This window comes from Sphaeramia orbicularis, chromosome 4 (assembly GCF_902148855.1).
Source record: "Sphaeramia orbicularis chromosome 4, fSphaOr1.1, whole genome shotgun sequence".
Taxonomy (NCBI): domain Eukaryota; kingdom Metazoa; phylum Chordata; class Actinopteri; order Kurtiformes; family Apogonidae; genus Sphaeramia; species Sphaeramia orbicularis.
The window spans coordinates 17,507,642-17,524,125 of record NC_043960.1 but is presented as its reverse complement, the minus strand read 5'-3'; the positions used below and the strand labels follow the sequence as shown (position 1 = coordinate 17,524,125).

At 35.0% G+C, this 16,484-nt stretch overlaps 1 protein-coding gene across 1 annotated transcript in view; it reads right to left on the bottom strand.

The window, feature by feature from the left end:
• Nucleotides 1–801: 801 nt before the first annotated feature.
• LOC115418312 (thiamine transporter 2-like) overlaps nt 802–16,484 on the bottom strand; it is a 31,736-nt gene continuing 16,053 nt past the window's right edge. The window contains exons 3-7 of the mRNA XM_030132731.1: nt 8,476–8,668; nt 6,354–6,495; nt 1,581–1,718; nt 1,295–1,432; nt 802–858 (exon numbers count right to left, since the gene is read on the bottom strand). Of these exons, the coding sequence (XP_029988591.1) occupies nt 802–858; nt 1,295–1,432; nt 1,581–1,718; nt 6,354–6,495; nt 8,476–8,668 (668 nt within the window). The remainder of the gene's footprint in view (nt 859–1,294; nt 1,433–1,580; nt 1,719–6,353; nt 6,496–8,475; nt 8,669–16,484) is intronic.

The following is a 16,484-nucleotide window of genomic DNA, read 5'->3' as shown; positions in this document are numbered from 1 at the left end:
GCCATTTGATCATGTGTCAATGCACGCCAAGATCTCTGGTTTAGATATCCCTAACCCTAACCCTAACCTCTAACCCTAAACCTAACCCCTAACCCAAACTCCTAACCCCTAATCCTAACCCCCTAACCCTAACCCCTAACCCTCTAACCCTCTAACCCTGACCGTTAACCCCCTAACCCTAAACCTAACCCCTAACCATGACCATAACCTTAACACCCTAACCCTACCCTAACCCAATCCCCTAACCCTACCCTAACCCCCTAACCCTAACCCCAACCCTAACCCCCTAACACTAACCCCCTAACCCTAACCTCTAACCCTAACCCTCCCTAACCCTAACCTCTAACCCCAACCCTAACTCCTAATCCTAAACCCCAACCCTAACCCTAACCCCTAACCCTGACCCTAAACCCTAACCCTGACCCTAACCCTAACCCTATCCCTATCCCTAACCATAACCCTAACCCTAACCCCCTAACCCTAACCCGTAATCCTAACCCCCTAACCATAACCCTAAACCCTACCCTAAACCTAACCCCCCCAACCCTAACCCTAACCCTCTAACCCTAACCCCCTAACACTAACCGTCTAACCCTAACCCTCACCCTTAACTCTAACCCTAACCCTCCTAACCCTAACCCCTAATCCCATGATATTTGATGCAGCGTGAACATATACACGTGAAGCTTATAATGCATACGGATAACATGCCAATTAAAAGTATTGTGTTATCTGTATGCAATTCATAATATCATGTTGTAAAAAGAATACTTTTATTTTCTGTTTTTTATGTCATTTTTCTTACTCTTCCCTTGGACTTGAACGCTTACTCCACCACTTCTCTCGTTTCCTCATTTGCTGAGTGGAGAAGAAGAGCAATGATTAAACACATCTGTTTTCGAACAGAAATTAGATATCTTATATACTTAAAAAAAAAAAAAAGGGTTTGCAGATGGACTCATGGCACATCTTTGACAGAAGATCTATCCATTAGTTGCCAAATGGAAAGTCTTTGGGGGTTAAAAAAAGACAAAAATGATGTTTGTGAGCCTCTTCGTTTATGATACATGGACAAGACAAACGAATAATTCCCATTTATTTGTTTTGTTTCAGTCAGGTAGGCTTCATCAGGTATAATATCAGCTGATAAATATCATTAGTTGTTAAATATATCTACAGGGAAGATATGTTTTGAAATAAACAGACTCGGATGCCTATTCAAAGTAAAATTATCAGACACTGACTTAAAGCTTCAAATGATGATTATACATTTATATTTACTATAAAAACATACGGAACAGGACATCATGTTTATCTGAGGTCTGAACCAGAGCTGATGTGTAGCATGTTGTCCTTCACTGTGGAGAGGGCGTCCTCTAGTGGCAACATCAGGGAAGTGCAGTTCGACAATCTGAGCCATGTTTACTGCTTCCTGAGATGAAGTTTTGGATTACTCAGAACACAAACACACTCAGTGCACTCAAAAGTCATGTATTGAGTGTGTCTGTTTTTCCCTCTGATTTCATAAAACAGTCCTCATAAATCTCCAGGGTCTTCAGGGTCTTGGAGGCTCCTCAGACCCGTGTACACTCTTGCAGGTTGTTGTCTCCATCAGTGCTGTTGTCTGTAGAGGCCTGGTAGTTGTGCAGCGCAGTGTACACACCTCTGACCATGAACACCAGGGAAATGACAGCAAAGTACGAAGCATACACGAAGAACTGAAAAAAGACATGAAAATCACTTAGACTGTGGAAAATGAAAATAGTTTTGTTTGATATTTTCCATTGTATTATTAGATTCTTTTTTTCATTTAGGTTTTAGAATTGTCCTTAACTTTGTTGGAATGGGTTAGAGCAGGGGTGTCAAACATGCGGCCCGGGGGCCAAATGCCGCCCACCAAAGATTCCAATCCGGCCCATGGGATGAATTTGCAAAGTGCAGAAATTCCACAGTCAAGGCTGTTGAACTTATTTTAGTTCAGGTTCCACTTACAGACCAATATGATCTACAGTAAAATAATAACATAATAACCTACAAAAAGAATGACTACATATTTTCTACTTCATTTGATGTGAAAAAAATATTACATTATGCCTATAAATAATGACAACTTCAAATTTTTGTCTTTGTTGTAGTGCAAAAAATAACATTAAATTATGGAAATATTTACATTTACAAACTATCCTGTAACAATAAAATGTGAATAACCTGAACAAATATGAACAACCTGAAACGTCTAAAGAAAATTCAGCACAATTTTGACAATTTTCTGCCTGTTATTAAGTGTTTAGTGTCTTTGTAAGTCTGATCCATAATGCACATGTAGAAATGACAAGTTGAAGAATAATATTGTTAAAACTGCACTTATTTTTCTTAAGAAATTTCAGTTTTTTCAGGTTATTCACATCATTTTGTTTGAATAGTTCATAAAAGTAGGTATTTTCATAATTTTGTGTGGGGGTTTTTGCACTAAAACAAAGGCAAAAATTTAGAATTGTCATTAGTTCTAGGTTATTATGCTATTATTTTACTGGTGTGGCCCACTGGAGATCAAATTGGGCTGAATGTGGACCCTGAAAGAAAATGAGTTTGACACCCCTGGATTAGAAACTTGAATTATAGGATTTGAGACAAATCTATAATGAAAAAACATGTCATAATAATAAGTTATAAATCAATGCTTTCTGTATTTAACCCATACAGACCCAGTGTTACTTTTATGACAGTTCCTAAATGAAATTTTCTCTAAATCTAACCTTTCTTAAGTGATTTATCTCCATTTATTTATAATATTACCCTCTGTATTTTGTATTTTATCAGTATAAATCAGGTATTTCCTGTATTTAATTCACTGATCATGTAGATGTTCATTAAAGCTCAGATTAAAGTTGAGTGTTATTAAATCAAAAAAAGAGAAAACTGCAGAAAAAGTGACTTTTTCAGTAAAATATATGTTTAACTGAACATAAAACTAAGCATTTCCATCCACTGTCATTAATCCAACTCCATGGGTTTTACTGGTGAATCAATGTTGTAGAAGATGACAGTGTTTCCATGTCCACTAAAAATGACTGATAAAAAATATTTTTAATGATTCAATATATATTTCATTATAATTAAATCACCACATACTTTTCCTAATAAAAATCAAATTCAAATAAAATGCAGGATATAATTTCCGAGAGGGCATATCTTGATTGACCCGATCATGTGACCATGTGCGTTACTACGCTTCAACCTGGACACAGTTGCACTCAGAAAACCGGACTGAACAGAGAATGGAAAGATTTCGTTGCCTGCCTGGCCCCACTTAGACATCTCCAAGAGAAACTGAGAAGCAGACACCAAAAAGGTGCATTATATACATTATATAGCCTAAATGTCATCTAAAATTAACATTTATTTGCTACATAGTACAGCAAACTAGTACATGGTAAAAAAATAATAATAATAATAATTTTAGCATTGATCCAACTCCATAGGTTTTACTGGTGAATGAATGTTGTGGAAGATGACAGTGTTTCTACGTTCACTACGGAGCCTCTGAACGTCCAAATGGGTCACATCTGATGATCATGAAAAGATAACAAACTACATTTTACACCAATTATTTATGTGTATTGATAGAATTAGTGGATCAGCAGGTATTAAACAGTTTACATCAGTAGATTGTTCTGGTCAGTGATGGATGTTTGGGTCTTTAAGGGTTAAGTGCATTTTTCTCGCTGTCATACATTTTTCTTGTGCTTACCATTTGCAACATGTGGATTTTACTTACTTAAAATTCGAGAATTGCACACAAACCTTTATGGATCACATACTGGACATCATTATCACAATCTCCTAAACCAGGGGCGTCAAACTCAGTTTAGTTCAGGGGTCACATTCAGCCCAATATGATGTGAAATGGGCCTTGCTTGTAAAATAATAGCAGTGAAAAAAGCAAAACTGCCTTATGAATATCTTTACATCTACAAAGTTTCATTAAAAATGTAAATAACATGAACAACCTAAAATTACTTATGAAATGTAAGTGCAATATTATGCCTCAGTTTATCATTTACACATGCACATTATTACAACTTACAGTAGATCTACAAATACACAACATTTAGTAACAGGCAGAATATTGGTCAAATTACACTTACTTATGTTTATGTTTATGTTTATGTTTACGCATTTGGCAGACGCTTTTTTCCAAAGCGACTTACAGGGGAAAACCAATTAAATCACTCAATCAATCAAATTTTATTTATATAGCGCCAGATCACAAAAAAAGTTATCTCTTGACATTTTATATATAGAGTTGGTTAAAACCAGACTCTAAGTCAATTTACAGAAACCCAACAGAATACTTCACTTAAGACATTTCAGGTTGTTTATATTTGTTGATTTCATTCAGATTTTTTGTGTAATGATAGTTTGTGAATGTAAACCTTTTCATGTAATTGTACATTTTTATTCTATAGGGTCTGATCAAGCAGTAACATGTGGACACATTTGATGTTCAACAGTCTGTCATGTAAACAGAGTAACTTATATGCATGAATTATACATATTTGAGTACCTATTTATAAACACTAACATTATGTATGACAAAATTTGGGGAGATAAAATTTTTAGGTGTAAAATGTCAAATTACTGCTCGGTAACTCATGGACTTGAAACGGACATCATTTTTTTAAGCTTTACGCAAACATTCAAAACCTGTGGTTCTCAACAGAAATTGATATCAAGTAGGACAAAACGCTCTGGATATGATGTTCAACTATGCTGAAAATACATTTTGGAGTAAAAAATTGAAATGTCTCTGTTTTATTGACATGAGAATGTGGTAACATGTGGACAGGTTGCCATAGTAACATGTGGACAACTCTTTACCATTGTATCCATCATCCAAAATTTGACTTATTTTTTTAAAACAAAAAGCCAGATATGATCACAATACTTTATTTAATGTACTTAATACTAACACTGTGTTATTTACTGATATAGGTAAGTTACAAATAAACAGTAATTTCTCAGTAACAGTTCACAGATTGTCTTTTTAAATGTGACCAGTGTATGAATTCCCAAACTTCATCATTCAGAATTGTAATTTCTCAAAGTCACAGACAGCCTTTTGCTTGTGTTTTTGTGAATTTAATGCAGCCTAGCAGAAGGTTCGGAACTTCTCCTGTACTGTGTAAATGGTATTTTAACCCTTTCATGCATGGTAGTCACTACAGTGGACAGCTGTTCAAAGGTGTTCTCTTGTATATTCATGGATATTTGTTGTTTTCGTTCCGTATCAGCCAACACAGTGGACACTTATGCATCATCCCATACACTGAAATTCACACCATTACTGTAAATTTGCTGTTCTAAATAAACCTAATCTGCAGTTACGTGTTTGAGTGGAAAAAAATTGCTAATTGTTATTAGGCTATAACTAACTGTTTTGTGCAAAATTCTGTGCAATAACTATACAGTAAACAAATACAGTAAACCCTGCAAATAAACCTGTGACATGAGCAGTATGTGCTCAGCTGTAAATAGTGTATACAACTTTCTTGATTATGTTTATCTTGATTTTCCACTTTCTTTGCTCTTGTGTGCTTGTACTTTGCTGCTGTAAACCTGAAATTTCCCCCTGTGGGACTAATAAAGGCATATCTTATCTTTACTTTTTTTTTGTTTTTTTTTTTTTTTAAACAAAAAGGTTGTTTGTTTGTTTGTTTGTTTGTTTGTTTGTTTTTTTGCAAATTATCTCCATGCAGGTATGTTAAAATGTGAGAAAACATCAGATTAGGAGCATTAATTCCTTTCTTTCATAGTTTTTATGCAGTATATCAGTAAATACATGTTTCTTTGCTTCCAAAATTAAATGTGTGGTGTCCAGCTGAGTGGATATTTTTTGAAACTCCATGAAAAATAGGTTCATAAAAAAATTCAATCACATTGTTTTTGGGTTTTTTTTGAATGCCTAAAGAGGAATTAAAAACTTAAAAAAAAAAGTCTTGATTAAGCTTCACATAATTAATGCATGAAAGGGTTAAAAAGGGTAACAGTTCCATAAAACAGATCTTTAGCTAAAAAAATGAGCCTCTTTGATAAAGGATGTGATCATGTTGACGTTCACTTTTGCTTAATCGGACCCTAAAAGAGAAGAAATTGGAGTTATTATTTATAGGTTATTATGCTAGTATATGTCTATATGCGGAACCTGAACTAAAATGACTTTAACATCCTTGATTGTTAATAATTTGAGTGTAATTTTTGCAGGCTGGATTGGACCCTCTGGGGGGCCAGTTTTGCCACACGGGCTGTAATTTTGACACCTGCGTCCTAAACAGTCCCTCCACTTGCAGTACCTGAGAGGTGATGGTGAGCTGCAGAGTCTTGGTGTTGATGACGACGACAGTGAGGACGCTCTGTAGGACGGTGCCCACAAAACTATTTGTGCCAAAAACCAATGCGTAGCGCTCCCTAGTCAGCATCTTGGCTATCTGAAAACTGGGAAATAAACTGTTTCAAGCAAAGCATTGGACACACAATTAATACTGTGTAAATTCCCTGATGGTTTACAGCCCTCGGGCGTGCTGCCTGTTTTGCTGGATTCAGCCGTGTTGGTGATACAGTAATATGTACAGTAATGAGCACAGCTGAACACCATGTTTGTATTAATAATGTTGGGATTAAAAGCAAGTATAGTGTCCTAAAATCAGGTATATATCATTAAAACACAGTAAAGAATGAGGTATTATTAGGATGCATGCTGATTTAACACTCTTATCTCTTAAAATAATGAAGATTGATGATTAATTAGATACATACATGATGTTATAAAGAGGATAAATATTTATTATAAGCCGAATCAGAGACAGTTATATGCAAATTGCACATTAAAACACAAAAGAGTGACTTGCTTTCTCATTACAGACAGCAACAAAGCCACATCGACTTCATTTTACTTGTATATATACACATTTATTCCTGCGTTTCTGCCTGTAGCACAATCCGAAAGAATCCTCGACTCTTTTAATAATACTCAATGCCGCAGAGGGTGAAATGTCGAAATCCCTTACTATCTTTCTTTGCGGAACGTGGTAACATTTGAAAGCACAAAGTGATTTCCTCATGTATTTGAGGTAAAATTGCAGATATTTTGACTCATTATGCCAGAAAATGTAGCGGTGTAATCACTTTAATTCACCGTGGCTGTATTCCATGTACCTGCATTAATTCCAGGGTTTTGGGTTTGTGCATGCTGCTTCACTGGCATGCCTTCCCGGGATGCTTAAATGGAACAGATTCATCATTAATGTTATTAGGATCGTGCATTTTCCTGCTTTGACAAGCCAAAATGTCTGCTGTAATAAACGTCTATTGGCCATACTCGGCACATCTTTGTTCCTCAAGGACTAGAGGCCTCTCCCAGATGTAGTTTTTATGCAAAATCCTGATTACAGTCACCTGCTGACATCAACTATTGGAAATTATATTATTCATTGTATTTATCTCATTACGAGTCCTAAATAGCCCATGTCCAAAGTTTTTGTTTTTTTTTTTGTCCTAGAATCCATTACAGGGCTGTATGAGAGGTTTTAATGTGTGTTTATGAATAAAAAGAGGCTCATCATCTTCATTTCATCTACAACAAGCGGTGCCAGGCACAACAGACCCCGACTCGCACACATTTTGTAGCTTATTTTGGCATCAGTCCAGCTGATGTAGTCATGCCTATGCGTGTGCTGATGTCAGCATATCAATCACCTCTATATTTGTGCTGAGTTCGAAGTAAATTGAAACAAAATTGATGTTTTTATAGATATTTGAAATTTTGACCATTATAAGTAAATGGGAGAAAAGAAAAGATTTAAACAATCCATAAAAAAAATTTAACTTTGACCTACTTTTCCCAAAAATGTAACCACATCTATTCTGGGTCACTGGCAATCTGTAAACCCAATTTGGTATGAATTCAATCAATAGTTTTGCTGCTACAAAAATTTTAAATTTTGCCCATGATAAGGAAGTGGGGAAAAAAGATTTTAAAAATTCATAAAAAATTTGAAATTTGACCTACTGTTCCCAAAATGTAATCAGATCTATTTTGGGTCACTGGCAATCTATAAACCCAATTTGGTGTGAATTAAACCCATTGTGTTGCTGCTATAGACATTTGAAATTCCGCCCATTATAAGAAAATGGGTAAAAAAAAAAAAAAAAAAAATTAAAATTCATTAAAAATTTCAACTTTGACCTAATTTTCCCAAAATGTAATCAGATCTATTTTGGGTCACTGGCAACATATAAACCCAATTTGGTGTGAATTCAACCAACAGTTTTGCTCCTTGAGTGTTAACAACAAACAAACAAACTGAACCAAAGACACTACCCCTTGCCTCCCATTCGGGGGGCGGGGTCATAAATGAACTTTTATGGGCTTTTTCTGTCCTGGCCAACACTGTGAACTCTTGAATTAGTTCTTACGAGCAGATGGTGGCAAGCGGCATGTAAACTGTTTTGAAGATGATGACGCAGAGGTACGAAGCCCAGATGTTGGCGGTCAGATCCATCAGGAATAGAACTCCTGCGATCACGAGTGTGAAACCCCCCAGGACCAGTTCTCCCCACACAGACCACTCCAGGGACACATGGCCCACAGCAACTGTAGCTGCAGCTCCTACAGGGAAACATGACATCGTCCTGGAAATCAATGTCAGTGCAGTCAACAGAAAAACATGTCCACTATACAAACAAAAAGACTGTGACGCATTAGACCAACAACTTCACATCCCTGTTGATTCGTAACATTAATGTTCATGTCACTTATTGTCTGGAATTAATATGATAAATATCAAATCAGTATTAAGTTTAAAGGTTTAGTTTTCTTCCTTAGACCTAAAGCACAGGTGTCAAACATATGGCCTGTGGGCCATAACTGGCCCATCAAAGGGTCCAATCCATGGAATGAATTTCTAAATTTAAAAAAATTCACTTAAGATATTAACAATTATTTTTGTTCGGAGCCTAATTCAGCCCAATTCAATTTCAAATGGATCAGACTGGTAAATTATACTCATAATTACCTATAAAAATGACAACTACGAATTTTTCTCCTTGTTTTACTGTAAAAAACATAAAATTACACAAACATGCTTACAGTTACAAACTGTCCTTTCACAAAAAAATGTGAATAACCTGAACAAATATGAACAACCTGAAATGTCTTAAGAATAAGAATATTCTGCCTGTTACTAAACGTTTTAAGTATTTGTAGATCCACTGTTATCTGTTAGTTTTAATGAACATGTGAAAATGAGAGACTGAAGCATAATATTGGCATAAATTGTTAAAAATGCACTTTTTTTTCTTAATAAATTTCATTTTGGTCATGGTTGTTCATGTTATTCATGTTTTTTTAAAGGACAGTTTGTAGATGGAAACACTTTCATAATATAATTTTACTTTTTTCGCTCTAAAACAGAAGTTAGACATAGAAAGTTTGGAATTGACATTATTTATATATTATTATGTTATCGTTTTACTGGTTCAGCCTACTTTAGATCATATTAGGCTGTATGTGGCCCCTAAATTAAAATGAGTTTGACACTCCACACCTAAAGCATAAACTGATCTAAAAAGTTAAATAAGGTTTTAACTGCTAATCTTATCAACATGTTTAAAATAATTCAGATAAAACACAGTTTCTCTCATTTTCACTGGTATTAGATATGACCCATCTGGACGGTCAGAGGCTCCGTGGTGAACATGGAAACATCATCATGTTCTGAAAAATCGATTCATCAGTAAAAAATGATGCATTTAGAGAAATGACAGTTTTTGTAGATACTTGTTTTTATATTGAGTTAATTATATATTTTGCTGCCTCACTGTTTTCTGTTTTGATGTAATAACCTTTGTATTTACTGTAAAACTTTTATGAACGTCTACATAGTCGGCAAGTTGAATATAACAAAATACCTGGATTTCACTGAAAACTGCAGATAAATAATAAATGGTTGAAGAAAAATGTGAAATATTAGCTTAGAAGTTACTGCAAAAGTAGTTACTAGTGCAATCCACTCTGTTTGAAAGTCACACATGGGTGAAAACATCTGATTTAGGCCAGTTTTTCTGTCAGTGTAAACAGAGCTTAACTCAATATCATAACCAACCTCATCTATATTCAGATAAACAGACAGTTTACACACAAAAAAAGTTAAAATCCATATTAATTCCTTGGGTTGACAGGGTTTCAGATGCTCGTTCCTTCTCTTTATGGTGAATAAAATGTGCTTGTATTGGATAATTCATGTTTTTTTCACCTCACAGTGTTCAGAGCTTTCATTTCCAGACTCGCCTTTCATCACCAGGGCATGTAATTATATCAGTGACTGACCCAGTATGACGTGATGTAATTCATTTTTGGAATATTTTACCTATTTGAGGGTGTTTAAATTTGTCAAAAAGCTGCATGTAATTATCCTTACAACAGCCTCAGTGGAAATTGACCTCAGAGAGTCATTAAAAAAAAAATTAAAAAAAAAAAACACTGACCTGACGATACATTTCAATGTTTTATTAGTATTCCTTTACCAGTTCTTCACCTCTATTATGAATTCTAGTTTTCAATCATTAGATTTCATTTTCAGTTTATTTTTCAAAAGATCTGAACTTTATATGTTTTAACATCATTATCGCAGATGACTGAAGTAAAAGTAATAATAGTACACTGTGAAAATGCTCCAGTGTTGTGCCTTATTAACCCATAAGGACCCAGTGTGACCTTTGTGTCAGTTTGCAAATTAATTTTTCTCTCAATTTAACCTTTCCTAAGTGATTTATCACCTTTTATTATCCTATTATCCTCTGAATTTTGCATTTTTTTCCACTGAAAATAACACTGGGTTACAAAAAAATGTTTTTTGCAAGTTGTCTAAGTTTTTTCAACTGAATTAGGACAATTTTGCACCGCTAAATCCAAAAATGACATCTGTTTTTTTCAATCAGGTCAGGTTTTTTTGCTAATTTGATTTTGAAAAATTTGATCTTCTCACAAAATATAATAATTAATACCAAAATAAGATTGGTAAGCACACTTTATGAAACTTGTGACTTGATTCCTGTTAGGTACAATGGTGTATTCACCACAGATGTAGCAGAATACATCAGGCTTATTTTTGCAAGATCTTCTAGTCGAAGCCATTTCATTCACCTGTAATATTAAAAAAAAACATTAATCATAAATTGGCAAAAGTAAAATCTTCAGAACTTGTTTATTGCAAGAAATATGAAAGAATTGTGTATCATATGATGTGAAAATGCCCATAAATGTAAGCAAAAATGTTCAAAAGCCAATATGTAGTATAGTTCAGAAAGTTGACCTGATTGAGCAAAATTAATGTGATTTTTGGATTCAGCACACCAAAATGATCCTAAATCAGCTCAAAAAACTTGAACAACAAATTTGTTGTTGACCAGTGTAATCTGTTTTCCTATGTTTAATTGATTGATCATGTAGATGTTCATAAAAACTCAGAGTAAATTCAAAGGTTATTGTATCAAAAGAGAAAAACACTGAAGAAAAGTGACTTTTTCAGTGAAATACGTCCTTAACTGAACATAAACCAAGTGTCTCCATCCACTGTCACTGATCCAACTCCATGGGTTTTACTGGTGAATCAATGTTGTAGAAGATGACGGTGTTTCCACGTTCACTCTGGAGCCTCTGAACGTCCAAATGGGTCATATCTGATGACTGTGAAAAGATGAATAACTTTATTTTACACCAATTATTGACATGGATTGACAGCAGGGGTGTAGAATTGGGTAATCAATACAATAAAATACACTATTTAATGCCAAACAGACACTTTTTTACAGTTATTTTTTTACTAATTATTTTCATGTATTTCTATGGAAGAGAGCAACTGTTTGAAAAACACAAAGAAAATTAGTGGGGAAAATACAATAAAACCTCAGATTCTAAATGTGATTATAGATGTGATTTTATCCATATTTTTGGGGAATAAATTACATGTAATAATTGAAAGTAAAAGCCATTTTTACTCAGGCAATAACTGTCCAGCCACTACTGTGTAATGACTATCAATACAATAAAAGGCACTATTTAATGCCAAACAGATCCACTTTTTTAACCCTTTCATGCATAGAGGTCACTACAGTGGACAGCTATTCTACTGCTGTTCTCTTGTATATTCTTGGGTTTTATTGTTTTAGTTCCATAGCAGCCAACACAGTGGACACTTATGCATCATCCCATACAGTGCATTTCATACCAGTACTGTAACTATGCTGTTCTTGATAAACCTGATCTGCAGTGACATGTTTTAGTGTAAATCCACAAACAAAACAGGGTTTTTTTTTGCAAATTGTCTCCATGAAATGAATAATAACTAGTATTAGAGTATGTTAAAATGTGGGAAAACATCTGATTAGCAGCATTAAAAGTGTTTTTATTGCATACTTTTCCATATAACTTTCTGATATTAGGTTTTAAATACACGTTTCTTTGCTTGAAAAATTAAATGCATGGGGTCCGGCTGAGTGGACAGTTTTGTAACTCCTTAAAAAAAAAAAAAAAAATAACTCGCATGTTTTTTTCATGCCTAAAGCATGCATAAAAACACACAAATATTGTGACCAAGGTTCTCATAATTGCACGAAAGGCTTAAAGTAATGATGGATTTGTTAGTCATGAGAATAACTTTGCAGAATGCATTAAATTCTTCTATTTGTCTTTAGATATTCAGATATGCATTATAAACATGTCAGTTACTGAATTGTTTTCTCTGACTTTGATTGTTTGCTTGTTTGATCAGCTCTACATGACGTGAAATTATGATTGCAAAAGTAAAAAAAAAAAACATCAACTTTTAGGAGTGCTGCCTTGGTGCACTTTTGTGTCCCCACCAATGTCAAAATCAAACCTACTCCCTTGATTGACAGGATTAGTGGATCAGCAGGTATCAAACAGTTTAGATCAGCAGATGCTTTTGGTCAGTGGTGGATGTTTGGGTCTTTATGGGTTAAGTTTGCACCTTAGCCAAGAACTACCAGCCTAATTCCGTTATTTATATACATAATGAGTAAATAGTAAGTAAGTAAATTTTATTTATAGAGCACTTTTCATAGACAGAGTCACAACGTGCTTTATCAAATCAAATCAAAAATCAAATCAAATTTACAGAAACCCAACAGAATCCTCAAGGAGCAAACACTTGTGATTGGTGACAGTGGCGAGGAAAAACTTCCCTTTAACAGCAGAAACCTGGAGCAGACCCAGACTCCTGAAGGATGGCTGTCTGCCTTGACCAGTTGGGGTTAAAGAGAGAGAGTAAAGGAGGAAAAAAGAGAGAGCGATAGAGATATAGAAAGACTGGGGGAGAGGGAGGAGGTAGGGGGAGACACATGGAGTACATGTAACACTGTAAAGTAGCAACTTCACACTGCGAAAAACAAAACAGTACAAGTAGAATACATTTAGAATGTCCGTAAAACACAATAAAGTACCATTAAAACAGTTTAAAATATGATGAATGCATAAAGTGTAATCAGTTTGTGGTGGCCCTGAGTCATGTGGGAAATTAAAAAGCCTGTTTGAACAGGAGTGTTTTGAGGTGTTTTTTAAAACTCTCTAGAGTCCATGGACCGTAAGTGTAAAGGCAGGTCATTCCACAGACGTGGCGCTACAGCTTTAAAGGACATGTCACTGAGTGTGCTGAAACAGGTGTGTGGAACCATCAGCAGGTGCTCTTCTGAAGACCTCAGGCTACGAGCCGAGCTGTAGGGCTGAATCAGGGAAGCAATGTATGCAGGAGCCTGGCCATGTAGAGCCCGGAAAGTTAGCACCAGAATTTTGAAATGAAAATGATATACAGGGTGGGGAAGCAAAATTTACAATGAACATTTAGTTGTTTTTTCTCAGCAGGCACTACGTCAATTGTTTTGAAACCAAACATATATTGATGTCATAATCATACCTAACACTATTATCCATACCTTTTCACAAACTTTTGCCCATATGAGTAATCAGGAAAGCAAACGTCAAAGAGTGTGTGATTTGCTGAATGCACTCGTCACACCAAAGGAGATTTCAAAAATAGTTGGAGTGTCCATAAAGACTGTTTATAATGGAAAGAAGAGAATGACTATGAGCAAAACTATTAGGAGAAAGTCTGGAAGATACTATTAAAGAAGAATGGGAGAAGTTGTCACCCGAATATTTGAGGAACACTTGTGCAAGTTTCAGGAAGCGTGTGAAGGCAGTTATTGAGAAAGAAGGAGGACACATAGAATAAAAACATTTTCTATTATGTACATTTTCTTGTGGCAAATAAATTCTCATGACTTTCAATAAACTAATTAGTCATACACTGTCTTTCAATCCCTGCCTCAAAATATTGTAAATTTTGCTTCCCCACCCTGTAAAACAATGACAATAATAATAATAATAATAATAATAATAAAATCTTGAATCTTGAACCTAAACTATATGAAGCACTTCTATTTATGTTATTTCTAAATCAAACCCATTCTATTTTCCTGAATGGGATCTTTCAACCACAGGGTGGCACTGTGCAGCTCTAACACATCACATCACTTCTCCAGGAGTTGTGAGACCTTAGTCTTCGAAAGGATAAAAAGTTGAAGATCCCATGCTGTAAATCTTTGGGGTATTGATTATTTCTGGACATTTCTTGTCGTCGCTCTCTCCTCTCTTTCAAGCTCTGGCATTTTCTCTGGTTTTGTCTGTCCCTTGTCTGTCTCTTTTTTTAATTTAACTTCTATCCTCATCATACTGTCAAACCTCCCTGGTGACTGCAAAAGGTTAAACAAAAATAAAAGCTGAGCTGCATTGGCAAGTGTAAACAGAGCATTTCCTGACTCGAGTGCCCCAGAGAAATAGATCCATTCACTCAGCACTCTTTGTCCACTGAATTATTCGGAGCCACTGACTATAATTGCTCCAGTCTTTTAATTGTGTCTATTTCCTGAGATTTCTTGTCTATTCGCGGCCAATCAGCACTAATAGTTCAACATAAACACCACCTGGGCCAATCTGTGTATTTAAGATGTACTTAATCAATCCCCCTGGCTCTGATTAGCAGAAGGAGGTCAAACGGAGACTGAATAATTAGACCAGCTTCCACAGCAGTGTCAATTGGAGGCTTAGCGGGGTCAGCAGGAGGCATCTGTACAGCTTCATGGAGACGGATCAATAAAGCAGCTGGGTTCAAGTACGATGACTCTGTGGGAGTCATGTTAAACAGCAAACTGCTGCTCATATCTCCATTTAATTGGATAAGTGTATATGTACTTAAAGTTATACATGAAAGTAGCATCACCTAACAGGTTGGTAGAAACAGGGATTGGCCAGATTTAATGTTTAGATGTTCGATTCTGGTTTTATGGAGGTTGTTAATACGGTGGAACAAAACAATTGTAAAGGATTGTTATTCACATCCTTTAAGAGCCAATATGAGAGGATACTATCTTACTAGTTTTTCCATTTTATGCATCATTGTGCCTCTACTCCACTTCAGCTCAGACGTACATTCGATTGACAAATTTAATTACTTTTCAGATGTTCTTCTTGTCCAATGAAAACTACTCTTATGTATCTCCAAATATGCTGATTTTGAGTGTTTGTGACAAAACTGATGCCTTAACCCTTTCATGCATGAATTGTGAGAACCTTAGTCAAGATTTTTTTCTTCAGTGTTTTTATTCCTCCTTAGGCATGAAAAAAAAAACAAAACTTGATCGCATTTTTTTTTTCCTATGGAGTTACAAAAATATTTTTGAAGTAAAGAAACATATGTTTAAAACCCAATATCAGAAAGTGATATGAAAACAATGAAATAAAAACATTTTTAATGCTGCTAATCTGATGTCTTCTCACATTTTAACATATTCTAATGCTAGTAATTACTCACTTCATGGAGATAATATGCAAAAAAAAAAAAACTTCTTGTCTAACAAATAACAATTGATTTACACTTAAACATGTTAGTGCCGATCAGGTTTATCAAGAACAGCAAAGTTACAGTAATGGTCTGAATGTCAGTGTATGGGATGGTGCGTGAAAGGGTTAAATATATAGATGTTTTAGAAAACATAATTTTCTCTATATTTGGGCCTCTCATTCACATGTAAACAGATTTTTTAAAACTCTGGTTGGTGTATATCTGTGGTTCTCAAACGTTTTACAGTGGAGTACCCCCTGAAATATACTTTTTTTTAGCCAAGTACCCCCAACTCTCGTTTCAGCAATGTCTCCCTGTGCCAAAGGTGCCTGTTTATATTTTCAAAACTTTGTGAACCAGCAACATACAGTATATTTAACTGTAATATGTAAAAAACAAAACATTTTTTTAAGTAACTGAAAAGTGCCCTCTTTCATTGATAAATTGGTCATTAATTAATAAATGAACCATTCATCAATAAAAAATAATCACTTAGCCACTCAAATG